The sequence below is a fragment of the Vidua chalybeata genome, chromosome 3 (genome assembly GCF_026979565.1).
Source record: "Vidua chalybeata isolate OUT-0048 chromosome 3, bVidCha1 merged haplotype, whole genome shotgun sequence".
In the NCBI taxonomy this organism is placed as follows: Eukaryota; Metazoa; Chordata; class Aves; order Passeriformes; family Viduidae; genus Vidua; species Vidua chalybeata.
In genome coordinates, this window is record NC_071532.1 from 3,691,110 (window position 1) to 3,704,043 (window position 12,934).

Sequence of the window (12,934 nt, forward strand, 5' to 3'; positions counted from 1 at the left end):
TTCCGTGGGCTGGAAATGGGATGGCCACAAGGCACAGGGACGGGGATGTGAGGGGACAGGCAGCACTGCTGGGTGCAGGGCTGCTGGGCACACCTGGCTGCAGGTGGAACAGAGACAGCTCATCACAAGGCCCAGGGTAGGGCTGCAGATCCCTGCCTTTGTAAACACATCCAAGCAGAAAGGCATCTTTGTGTTCCCGTGTCACATTCAGGGGCATTAATAGAACCTGGGCACCAACACCCCCACACACACCCCATGATGATGGGATGAGGAAACCAGTTTCAACAGGTGGATGTTGAACTTCAGAGCCTTGTGCCATTGTCCAAAGTGGCTTTGAGCTCCCTCCCTGCTCTGAAAAGGGATTTCTCTTCCCACCTCTGTTGCAACCAGTTCCCTGTTGTCACAGTAACACAAGCAAAACAAGTCAGGCTGGTTTTCAGTGAGGAAAAAATCTCCACAAATGTTTTCCTTAGTTTGCAATTAAAAAGCTTCAAACCAAACCCATGGTCACAGGTCAAAAGTTTCCCGGGATATGAAGCAACAGAGGAGCCTCCAAGTCAACTTTTATTTCCCTCTTGCCCTCTAGTCCTGGTTGTTCTCCAGGAACTTCAGACTTAAAATGGAAGCATTCTTTGCCCCACGAGCTGGAAGAGGTAATTTGGCACCACTGTTTTTTAGGCACCTCTGACACGTTGAAAACATCCCTTCCTGGGTCTAAACCCCATTCCAGTTCGTTAATTGTCATGGTTTAACCCCAGCTGGCAATTGAGCTCCACACAGCCCCCGTGGTGGCTCTGCCCTGTCAGGGTTGCAGAGCTCCTGGGGCTGTGCCTGGGTGTGGCAAAGGGAAAAAGAGCAGCAAGGACTCCCCTGTCCTCAACATCACAGCAAGCCCATCTTTATTAGTGACACCGTGGCAGTGTGTGAGAGAGTAGCCATTCACCAAATGCAGGAGTTGATTGCCTCTGCTTACTGAGGATTTGTTTCTGATCACCCAGAGAATTCTCCTCCAGCCCACTGGGCCCCTTCCAGGTTGTGCTTTGCAGGGGGATCCAGGGCAGTGGTAATTCCTGGCCTTACAGTCGTGCCTCAGAATTCAGCAGCACCCCTTCAGGAGCTGCAGTGATCCACATTGCTCCTGAGCAGAGTTAAATATTGTTCCCATTGCTCATTGCAAGTCAGAGAGGGCATTTTCAGAATCTGCATGAAAATATTAATTTGTACAGCGGTTTTGGGGGGGGAAACAGACTTAAATGGGCACACAGTGATTAAAATTACACAGTTTCACATTTGTGCTCCTTGGTGTTTGTTGTTCACTTTTCCCCTGGTACCAGTAACAACCCTGGACACATAAAGGTGCAGTCCAGGGATATTTTAGCCCTTTGAACCCAACTATACTATGTTTTTTAAAACTGGATGGCTTTTTTTTTTTTTTTTTTTTTAAATTTTGCCCCAGCATTAAACTGTACCCAGCCTGTAAGATACTGAAGGGAAACAGATTGTGCCAGGATATTCCTTTCTCTGGCACGCTCCTTGTCTTCATCACCAAGATCCCACATAAAAAGCTGCTTGTTTCTAGGCTATACACTAAAAAAACAAAACCCAAACCCAGCCTGGAGACGGCAGCCGGCGTTCCTGGGGCTGTTCGGGCTCTCAGGACGATTTCCACCGCAGGAGCGAGAACACCTTGTGGATCACGTAAAGCAGGGTGGCCACGAATGCAAACACCTGTGATGGAAAAACACAGCAGCCCATCAGTGCCGCGTGTGGCACGGTGCCACTCCGGCGCCGGAGACGCCGCCACGCGCCCGTGCGTGCCGAGACGGCGACCGGTGTCTCTGCCCCTTCCCAGGACTGCTGGTGCAAATACAGATTTGCACTTGAGGCCACTCCAGGGGCACCTCCTGCCCGGCACTCACCACGGCAGCGATGTTCTCCCTGTACTCCTGTCCCGGGTACAGGAGCCCAAGGAAATAGGTCGTGTAGGCTTCCAGCACCGCGGCGCTGAGGTAGAACAGCGCTGCTGTCTCGTGGCAGATGACGTCCTAAGGAACAAGGACAGCACGGTCACCTCCGAGGGGGACGAGCTTCCCACACGGCCGTCCCCAGGCTGCAGGCTGGAGTGTGGCAGCAGCACCCCGCTGGTGACAAAGCCAGCCCTGGGCTTTGTCACGGGCACGTACCAAGGTGACCCAGCAGCTGCCGCCGCCGCCGTGAGCCCCGCAGATGTAGAGGCACAGGAGGGAGATGGACATGACGAAGCAGAACACGGAGACAAACATCACCCAGCCCTGCAGCATGGGTTCTGGGACCTTCGAGGATGCCACCAGGATCCACACAAGGCCCCCAAAGATCTGCAAGGCAAAGTGGGGGACAGGGTGAGTGCGGGACAAAGTGACTTGTCCAGAGCAGAGCCAAAAGCCACTCACGCCTCTGGCACTGCACATGGCAGCAGCCCACGAGTTCTTCCCAGCCTCCACTTGAAAATGGGCGTTTAGCTGGGAGCATCTGCCACTGATCCTGACCCAAAAATAATTCCTCACTGGTGCCACTGCCACGCACACCCTTCCTACACCAGTGTGCTCAGGAGGCTGTTCAGACCCTTCTGAGGGCTGGCTTTAATGAACAGGGAGGCTGATTTAGGAGAGGTGCGTTTGCTTCACACCCAGTGTGTCAGATCCCTGCCAGGAGCAGTGTCAAACCCAGCTCACTTGCACAGGCAGCACAGGCACCTGCCCTCACAAAGGCCACGTGCAAGTATCACTCTGAAAGGAGAGAACAGGCTGAGGAGAGGTTTGACTCCCTGGGAGGGGGAAATGAGCCTGAGGCTCCCAGCTCCTTCTTGGGAAAGTTTGGGAAGTTTGTATTGCTGCTCCAGCTCTTTGGGTCATCCCTCTTTGGCTACACCACAGCTGTGCCTGGTCCCAGCTGCTGGTGTGGGAGCAGGTGGAACCTTCTCAGCCAGCTTTGGGAGTTTGCCATGGGTTTTCTGGTGGCACACAGGGACAGTTATGTCTAGGCTCCATCCCTTCACCAGCAGACTCCTGCACAAGAGGATGGATGGGGGCATGATGTTCAGTGCTGTGGAATGTCTGGAGTGCAAGTGGTGCCTTTGCACTGAAATGCCCTCAGTAGCTTTTTCTGTGCCACAAATCAGCCCAGTTGCTCCTTGGACCTGTGCAAAGTTCAGTCTGTGCAGCATCCTATGATAAGGAGCTCCACAGCTGAGCCCACGCTGTGTGGAACTGTGCTGTTGTGGGGACCTGTCCCTCACCACCAGCCAGTCTGGGATTAGGCAGATGTCCAGAGGTAGGAGAGCCTTGCTGACTCTAAGGTCATTCTGGCCAGTGCATCCCAGTCAGCATCCGAGTGCCAGCTCATTCTCATTTCCATTTCCATTTCCTTGCAGGCATTTTACAAGTGGAAAGGAAGTCTCTGATTTAGGATAACGCAGGAAATGTTACATCATTTGTGTCACCCCACAGTTGTAGGAAAGTCTGTTGGTGCCATTATGCAAATTGACACATTACATCAATTAAGTGGTCAAGATGTGGCAAAGACCTGAGTGAAAATGGGTCTTCCAAAGTGCTGCTGTTCTGGTCCCTCTTGTAACAACTTGAACACTAATCCAGTCCTTTTAATCACTCATGTGCTGGCACAATGAGTGGGTTGCAGCTAAAAATCCTGGGGAAAAGCATAATGGCTGCTCCATTAAAACCAAGCACAAATTATGGTGAGATATGAAAGAAAAATGGGGAAAGAAGCACCACAGCTCACTTCCTACCACTCACCATCTCTCCTTGCTGCTGTGGTTACCCACTCAGGAAAGTCTGTTTGACACAGTTTGATTATTGACTTTGGTTTTATGGTGAAGATTCATAAAAAGGAAGGAAGAATTGAGAGGCTTTCAGTAACTCACAGCAGGATGTGGCCAGCAGTCTAAGAAAAAAAATTATCCTTTAAAATTTACAAAGCTTTTACAAAGCAAACATATCTGCTTTCAGCTTGTTTCAGCTTTTCCACATAGGTCTGGATATCCATATGTGCGGAAAGTTCTTCAAATTAAATAGATATCAAGAATTAAACTGAGCCTCACAGATTAAAAATGGTAGCTTTTGATCAGCCCATGCTAATGTGGCAATCATCTAAGCTGCAGGTAGGATCTTCTGAAAATTTCACAACTGTCTTTTGGCATTTTAAATGCCAATTTTGTTCTGTTATGTTACCATCTCAGCCCATGGTAAGCAAACTGAGATCCCACCAAGGAATGAGAAACTCTTTATCCCTCTGATTCAAGGCAGCCACCTCCTTTGTACACAGCAGAGGTCACACAGCAGCACAGCCCAGAAGCTGCCAGGAGATGGAGAAATCCAGTCATGCAGCATTCCTCCATCCTGGGCCTTCAGGATGCACATTTCCAGATCTTAGCCAAACCAAAGGATGGGGTGCTCATTTCAGCAAGCTGCCCTGCCAAATCCCCCGGAGACAGGGATTACAAACAAACAGTTCAAGGGGAATAAACTCGCTGAGGCCAACAGGACTAGCATAACTCAGTGGCAGGGGTGGCTGGCAAGTGTCAGCCCAGCCAAAACCTCCACAGGCACTAAAGATTCTCCTTTCTGTAGCTGCAGGAAACCTGGGCATTGCTCTCGGGCAGAGACCAGGTCTGCAGAGCACGACTGGAGGGCTGCATCCTCTTTGCTACACTGTTATCACCAGGAGAATGAAGGAAATGCTGTCAATCCCAGGAGTGTGGAGCAAGCTGGGTGACAGGAAAGGATTTGGTGCCAGATGACAAAACTGAAGTTTTTAGCATGGAATAATCTGAATGCCATCCTACAATGTGGAAACCCAGGGCGAGGGGAATATTTCTCTGTCTGCCCTGAGGGGTTCTGCCTCCCAGGGAAGCACTGACTTTGACCCTCATTCATGGAGAAAGCCTCCAAAGCCTCAAAATAAACTAGAGACCATAAAAGTGTGAAATAGGTTATAGAGAGTAGTATAGTATGTCACATGGGTGAGAAATTTAGGTTTTAGGATTTTTAGTATGTTGTAGATGGGAACAAGATGGAGGGTACAGGGTGTTGTCTCATGTTCCTTTTTCTTCATTTTTCTTCTTGGGTTTGGGTGGCATCTTGTAATTGGGTAGAAAAATCCACATTGTGGGTCTTTAGGGGTCAGTTATTGGGTTAGAAGGGAAAATAATTTAGGTGTCACTTCTTAATTGGGCAACTTAGTTTTTGATTAGGCTTAAAAGGCCTTGTAACACGAGATTGTTGGCCATTTTTGTGCTGTTTTTCCTGCACGCAGAGTCTGGTGCAGACAGCGTGCTGAAGTTTTGATAAGATAACAATAAACAGAAGCTAAAGACCGAAAAAGTCCAATGTGTCTCTCATTCCTGACACAGAACTGCTCCAGGAGGGTCTCCCCTGCCAGGGGATCCCCCAGGGGAGGCCCAACATGGGGCCAACAAAGCCATACTACAACACTCAGCCAGAGCTTTCAATGCTGGGCCAAAGCTCTCAGAATTTGGGGAAAAGCCTCCAAGCTCTTGTGAGAAGAGCACGTTTCACGAGTGGGGCAGAGGACATGGGGGGAAAAGTTCAAGCTGAGACTTTGTATCTCATAACCTATGCTCAGAGCAAATCCATTAAGATTATGATCTCCTCGCCAATGAAGTTACAGTGTGGAAAGAAGTTACAAGGTGTTTGCTCACCCTTTGCTCACCTTTCGCTCACCCACACGCTCCGTGCCTGCGGCTCGGGAATGCCGCGATGGAGCAGCGCAGCCTCGGCTGCTGCAAACAATTCCCTCGGCTCGCCCCAGTCCCTGCTCCAAGCGAGCAGCTCATCCTCTGCCTGGGCTGTCCGCTAAAATCACCCCCGGCTAATTACCGGCTCCATTTGGCAACCTACTTAAACCCACCAGCAACCCCTGCTGGTTTTTCAGGCGGGGAATTACAACGTTTTGCAAAGGCTCCAGAAAAATCCCACTGCAGACTAAAGGAGGGCTTCAGAGCCCGCGGTGTTCTCTGAGGATGAGCTGCCCCCCAGCCCCTTGTGGCTCAGGGACCCGGCGTGGGTCCGGAGTGGGTGTTTGGGGACAAGTGTCACCCCTCGGACACCTGCAGCATAACCCGTGCTCAGCGTCCCCCCCCAGCAGCCACGGCCCTCCCCCCAGGAAAAGGCAGCACTCACGATTTCGGGGATGAAGAGCACATCTGGGAAGGTCGTCAGGACGGCCAGGCCGCTGGGCAGGGTGCTGGTGGAAGTTGAGGAGGACATTGGAAGCCTCTGGCACGGTGCTTATGGGCCCTTCTGCTCCTCGCTGCCGAATGCAGCCTCCTCACCTCTCCCTCCCTCTCTTCCTCCTTTCCTGCCCTTCCTGCTCTCGTTTCTTCCTCTTTTCTCCTCTTCCTGCCCCGGTTTCTTTCCTCCCTGCTCCCCGCTGACAGGTGAAGACAGCTGTGAGCGGCACAGGTGTGGCCAAACCCTGTGACCTGCAGTCACATGGGAGGGGTTCGGGAGATGCAGGGGCAGCCCCGGGGCGCTGCCAGCAGAGTTCGGCTGTCCCCGCTCGGGCCGAGCGTGCCAGGCAGGTCCCGGTGGCACCGGGGTGACAGCTGAGGGCAGCAGGGGACACCTGTGCCCATCCACCTGCACAGCCTCGCGTCCCCTTTGATTTGCACGGCGAGCCAGCGTGGCCCCCGCGCACCTGAGGGGGAACAGCGGAGGACACGGGGGTGGCTGTGGCCAAGGCAGGCCAGGATGTGACACGGGACAAACAGCGGGGCCTAGAAATGTCCCACAGACATCCAGGCGTGGGGGCAATCAAACTGCAGGGCAAACCACCCCCGTCATCTCTGAAGGAGATTGGAAATGCCAAGGCAACACAGATGACCCAAAATGATGAGACTTCCCAAGCGGTTTCACTTTTTGAATTTTACCTTTTTGTCTGTACTCCATAGGAGCAAGTAATTTCTCTTCTTGTTCACATGGAATATTTACTCCTTTTTAACACGTTTGGGCACACAGCAAAAACCACAGAACTCCAGAAGCTGAGGCCAAAAAGTGCAAAGAAAGGACTTTCTTTGAGAAAGGAAGACAGAGTAAAAGCCTTGGAGAAAAGCAAGAGTGGAGGAGGCTGCAACGTCGGAAAAATTGGGGAAATGCTTTTAATAAGCAGATTAAGTGAGGGCAGGGTTACATGGCAGAGGAAGCACAGAACCACAGAGCTGGTGGGGCAGTGAAGGCATGGGATGGATGCCTCTTACCCAGACCTTGAGCTCTGTTATTTCCAGTCCATCAAAGCAAAAACATCCAAGTAGATAATGCCAACTTTTTCTTCTGGAGGCCTTTTCTCACTTAAACACAGAGTCCGTGCTGACCTTCATGACTTCTTCAAAGGTGGGAGAGTTTTTGCTGCATCCACCCACCTGATTTCCCACTTCTCCAGTGAGATTCCATTTGCCCTGAGGTGACACAGCTACACTTAATGGATGAAAACTTGGATATGAGGCAGACCTAGAAACCAGTCAGCAAAGAGGGAGAGCTGGAGACACAGACACAGCTCGAGAGGGGTCTCACTGTCTCTGTAAGGGATGGACACGAAGCTCTCCTGTTCCTGGGACCATGGGACTGGTGTGAGGAACAAGCAGCTGCATTGTGAGGGGCAGGGGCACTGGTGCTGTTCCATTTGGAAGGGCTGGGACAGCTTTAAAGAACCCTTTGTCTTATTTACAAAATTTTGGCAATGGATGAAAAATGGTTTAGTGGAATGCTGGATTCAGTGATGAAGAATGCTGAGACCAGCTTGACCAAACTCTCCTAAATTAGGCCCCTCCTGAAGGTGGACTGAGGTGGGCATCAACAGGGATGTGGAAGAGCCTGGTAAAGGGAAGTGAGAGATGGAAGTTTGGAGCAGAAACCAAAGAGCTGGTAACATCTGGCTCAAACACGTTCTGCTGAGGACAACACAGAATCTAAAAGCTGCAGGACAATCAACCTCTTCATACTACAAAAAGTCAGGCCCAGTTTTCCCAGCATAGCTGCTTTAGATGCACGAAGATCCTTGGGTGGGAACACTCCTCAGGGACAGCTCTGGAGGCTGAGGGAGAGACTTGCCATGGTCAGTGACATGGGTGGGTAACATCAACCTCTATTTGATAGTTATTAAGCTGGCTGGGTTATTGGTGCAATAAACAGAGCAGCATGAGCAGCTTTACTGTGTAGTAAATGACTTTGATCAGCTTGTTGGTTTGCCATTTTGCATTTTTATCTTTTTACATTTTCATCTAATCATTATCAATTTAAAAAAATATAAACCAAAAATTTTTTAAATTCCTATATTAAAATATATTAAATATATTAATAAAATTTAATAAATAAGTCATTTATTCATCCTTGTCCTTGTCAGGTGCTGGCCACCTGAAAGAAAATGATGATATTACAGGGTTCCCTAGGGAGGTATAAACCACTAAGAAGAGTTTTCTGCTCTGGAAAGGTTTCTCTGAAAGAGATCCCTGGACACACAGAGTTTTGGAGCTGGTATCCAAATACTGGAGGTGAGCTCCAGGAAGAGGATGAGGATGCCTCTATTTGCTAAGGAAAGCACCTCACCCATCGTTGGTGGTGCAGGAGATGCTGCCCCAGGGAGGTACAAACCAGCAACAGCTCTTTGGAGAGAACTCCTGTGTTACAGCAGTCCCTGGTGGATGGACTCAACACTGGAGGCAGCATCCAAATTTTGGTGCAGGGCTCCTGGGAGTGGATTGCTCCCACTCAGGCAGTGCCATGAAAGAAAGCACCAGGAACACCAGGGAGAGCTGCGTGCCTCCCAGAATAAATGTATTTCTTTTTGTCCTGGCACATTTTGCCAATAGGGTCTAGACACTTTCGGCTTCAGATCTGCCCTTTGGGTTTCTGAGGCAGCATCACAGGACATTTAAATGTCTAGGAAGTACACAGGGATACAGGGTGGAGTTCTGAATGGTGACACTGGGAAGGTAAAAGCCAACATCTTTTTTGTCCTGGCACCTTTAGTGGGAGCAAGTAGAGGAGGGCTTCAGGTTTGGATCCTGAAGAAGGGAAAGTGAATCACCTCAGTGCAGTTTATAGGTTACAAAAGAAAGGTACGGTCCAGCACTGGCTCTTTCTTCCAGGACCTTCTCTGTGGGAGAAGCTGCTGGAGTTTTTTAAATTTTGGACATAGATTCTGTGAGAGAATCTGAGGGCACACACAGAGAAAAAGAGCAAAGACCTGCATGTGGTGCAGTTTACAGTCTGCAAGAGGAAGGGGAAGGCCAGGGCTGGCTTTTTTTTTTTCCAAGAACTGTATGGAAGCAGTTGCTGGCTGTTTAAAGCTTCAAAGCTGGGCTCTGGGAGATTGATATGATGGATGCAGCTGAAAAGGAAAGTGCAAAACTCCAGGATGTGCGGTGTAATTCCAGAGGTGTGAGACAAATGTGGAGTCAGCAAGTGTTTCCTCAGCTGGCAGCTGTTGTGACCAAGACTTTTGCTGCATGTTTACAGTTAAGGTACAAGATCCATGTGACTGAAAACACACGAAGGCCCAGTTATTTGGAGAAATTTTGGAGGTAGCATCCAAACTTCCTAGGTGGAAACTGCCACTGTGTATTGTAACACATCAGCTCGGTCATGCCCAGCTACATACATAAATATAAATATATATATAATTATATATCCACACACACAGGTACAGGCATCATGTGGGAGTGTCATCCAGCAACCAATACTACAGATGTAGAGCCCGGTCTCTGGGTGGTCCAGAAGGAAATGTTCCAAAATCAAGACAGAAATTCTGTCTCCCCTACTACAGCTCACACATCTCTGGATTAAAATTCTGTAGCAGTCCCTCGGCTGGAGCAAAGCCATCTCTGCCCTGGACCACGCTGGTTTCCAACAAGCACTCCAGAGCAGGAGGTGGCAGCTTCCCCTGCCAGATCCCAAATTCCTGCTCTTTGGTTCCTTCTATCCCCTCTGCAATGCCAGCTGCTCAGCGTGCCCAAGCTGTGAGCTCAGCTCCAAGAAGTGGCACAGCAGGAGGGCTGCTGAAGCTCCTCAGGTTTGGAGGAAGTTGCTGACACAACTTACTCAGAAAAAAGGGAGTCAGCAAGAAAACACTGACACTGCTCAAAACTGTCCTGTAAAATCATCACAGTGGGTGGATTTATTTCCACCCCCACTCCCCTCACACAGAACTGGCAAGTGCTATTCCCTGAGCCCTGAAGGCTGGGAGAGAAGATTTTAAGGGTGCCTAAACCCTCCTGAGCATCTCACTGGGATTAGTCTGAGAGGGTGCTTCACACAGCAGAGCTTTTAAACCCCCTCTGCACAGAACAGGTGTCTCAGCATCTCTGAGGATGTGCTGCTCAGCTTCCACAGGCAGTGACACAAACTCTGCTAGGAGCTGAGTATCAGTTGGCAAAGCCCTCAAGACCTGTCAAGGGGATCCCACAGGGTACACAGAGGAGGAAAAAAAGAAATTTAAGAATTAATCACATAATGAGGAATGTATCATGTAACAACCACAGGTTCCTGATGCCAAGATTCTGGTTCACTGCTCCCTCCCCTTCTCAAAAACACAGCTCACACACTTCCAGTTTTGGTTTAGGGTTGTTTTGCATTTTTGTTTTTGTTTTTGTTTTTTAAATAAAAGAAGGCTTCCAGATACCTAATACTATTGTGCTGTTTGTGCAGGACAAACAAACTTTAAATACTAAAATGCACAAATCAAAACAAGCTGTTTCAAACTGCTCAGCAGTGCAGGCTCAAGCACTTATTTGCAATGGCTTTACTCTTTGTACAATCAGTTCTATATGTAGCAATGACTGTATATAAAGAATATAGTACATACTATTGTTTTCATTGTCAATTTACAACAGAAAAAAAAATAAATATCTTCCATTCTTATTATACATTAACATTTCAGTAGAAAGTTACAGCTGTCGTGTTGGCATGACCTGCAACGTCAGGAGGAGAAGGGACATGCAGACTTATCTATTAAGAACTCTAAACTATGACTTTGTAATAAATTACAGAGGATAGATACCAGCCAACAGAATACTGATTATCTGAATCCAGTACATTTGTGATGGTAAAAGCCAAAGATCTTGCAAAATACAAAAGCTAGTAGCTTGCATTATGTAAATAAGACAAACCACGTATGGAATAGCCTCTTCTCCAAATGTTTGTGAGTAACAGGCTTGTGGCTTCTCAGGCAAAGGAGATTTAAGTTGTTGAGTTGGTCCTTGCACCCTTCACACATAACTAGCACCATAAAGATGCAAGGACCTCAGCAAACACCTAAAATTCATGCTTAATAGATAAAGCATGCATTTTGTAGAGTTTGTGCAGGGTACATAGTCTGTTCATTAAGGTTATTGTGCAAAAAAGATTCTCAACCACTGAAGATGTTTCTGTTGTAATTCTGTTAAGATTATTAGCAATATTTTTTAAAGTTTAGCAGGCCTGTGTGTGATGAATGAAAGACCTGTACTCATGGTTGTTCCCCCCTGATTGCTGTACCACTGAACTGGGGCTGAGGAAACAAAGGCAGCAGCCTCAATGTCCAATGAAGTGGGGGGAAATGAGCTGCAGTTTGCTAAAAAAAAAAAAAAAAAAAATTTTAAATGGCACAAAGCTTTGTATGGGTGGATCTACCAGTGCAAATACATACACGTGAGGTGCCAATTTGTTCAGATCTTTTTATAGGCCAGATCTATTTATATGTATCTTAAAATCACTCAATTTCTTGCTGCCAGATAAATGCTACAGCTTGTCAGCCTATAAGTAAAATCAAAATCAAAACAAATTTTCAATATATTCAATATCAGATTATTGTAATTTCTCTACAATAATAGTTTCTGAGCTTTCACTACTGAGACTGCTTAATTAATTTTTGGGTTTTTTTAAAAGCAAAATAATATAATAATAATTTTCTTTTTCAAGATTTGATATGATGGGAAGAAAAAGTTAGAACTGTATATGTAAATGGGAACAATAACTGGCTGAATATTTTAACATTATTTGAAATTTAACTAAGTACTGTTAGGAAGGAGGAACACAGTTATTGCTATTTGAAGACTAAAAATTAAACCAAACCAACCTGAAAGCATAGACAGAACTATTCCAATGGTGAAAATGTAATAGATACAAAACAGCATTCTGCCTAAAATTAGTCCTTTTGCATCTGAACACTTTTCAAATTATCTACAGCTTCCTCTTCCAGGTAGCTGTGATGGCATTTGAAGTGGTTAATTGAGGGACACACACAGCTTTTCAACTCTGGCAGCTCTTTCTTGAGACGTTCCAGCTGCTCCACCTGGAATATATTTGGTTGTTCAGGATTTGAGTCGTATATCCTGAATAAATGAGAAAAGAAAAAACACTCATCAGTATAAACTATAAACTAGCAGTCCACAGAAACGTACACCAGATGAAGCACCTGTTTTTGTTTTTTTTTTCCCTTAACAGAGCAAAATTAGGTCCCAAAGTCAGTTTGTTTGGGGTTAGTACCCTAAGTTTTGCTGCTCATCTCACCATATAAAATGGTATTCCTGTTACACAGACTGGTTAGTGTTTCACTGGATATACTAAAGACCTACTGGCATATACTCACTCAATCTCCTGACAAATGTGATTTTACAGGTGGCACAAAGCAGTGAAACAAGAGCAGTGTTCCAGGCTCTGAAGAAGAAATTCCAGAGCCCTGAGATTATTTGAACAGACTGTGATATACTGCTTGCACATAACACTGCATGGAGTGCACACTTACTGGTTCAAGAAGTATTTCACATCCCCCCAAGTTCAGAATTTTTTTTCTTTTTTAAATTACCATCATTACCACCATATTAAGTGAAGAGCAAAAAAAATAGAAAATCTGGACTCTCTCCACACCTAATGCAAATTAACCA

General features: G+C 47.3%; 2 protein-coding genes across 8 annotated transcripts in view; both read right to left on the reverse strand.

Annotated features, from left to right (window-relative positions):
* Positions 1 to 551: 551 nt before the first annotated feature.
* Positions 552 to 6,399, reverse strand: MAL (mal, T cell differentiation protein). The gene is made up of 4 exons (XM_053939734.1): positions 6,198 to 6,399; positions 2,184 to 2,354; positions 1,920 to 2,045; positions 552 to 1,728 (listed from the first exon to the last, which is right to left on the reverse strand). The coding sequence occupies exons 1-4, from the start codon at positions 6,282 to 6,284 to the stop codon at positions 1,654 to 1,656; spliced, it is 459 nt and encodes a 152-aa protein (XP_053795709.1). The 5' UTR covers positions 6,285 to 6,399; the 3' UTR covers positions 552 to 1,653.
* Positions 6,400 to 10,762: 4,363 nt separating this feature from the next.
* Positions 10,763 to 12,934, reverse strand: part of GPCPD1 (glycerophosphocholine phosphodiesterase 1) — a 42,262-nt gene continuing 40,090 nt past the window's right edge. For 6 of the 7 annotated variants that reach the window (XM_053937155.1, XM_053937156.1, XM_053937154.1 and 3 more), the window contains one exon: positions 10,763 to 12,382. In XM_053937155.1, the coding sequence (XP_053793130.1) occupies positions 12,196 to 12,382 (187 nt within the window). In that variant the 3' untranslated portion in view covers positions 10,763 to 12,195. The remainder of the gene's footprint in view (positions 12,383 to 12,934) is intronic. The other variant, XM_053937159.1, reaches the window with a different exon arrangement.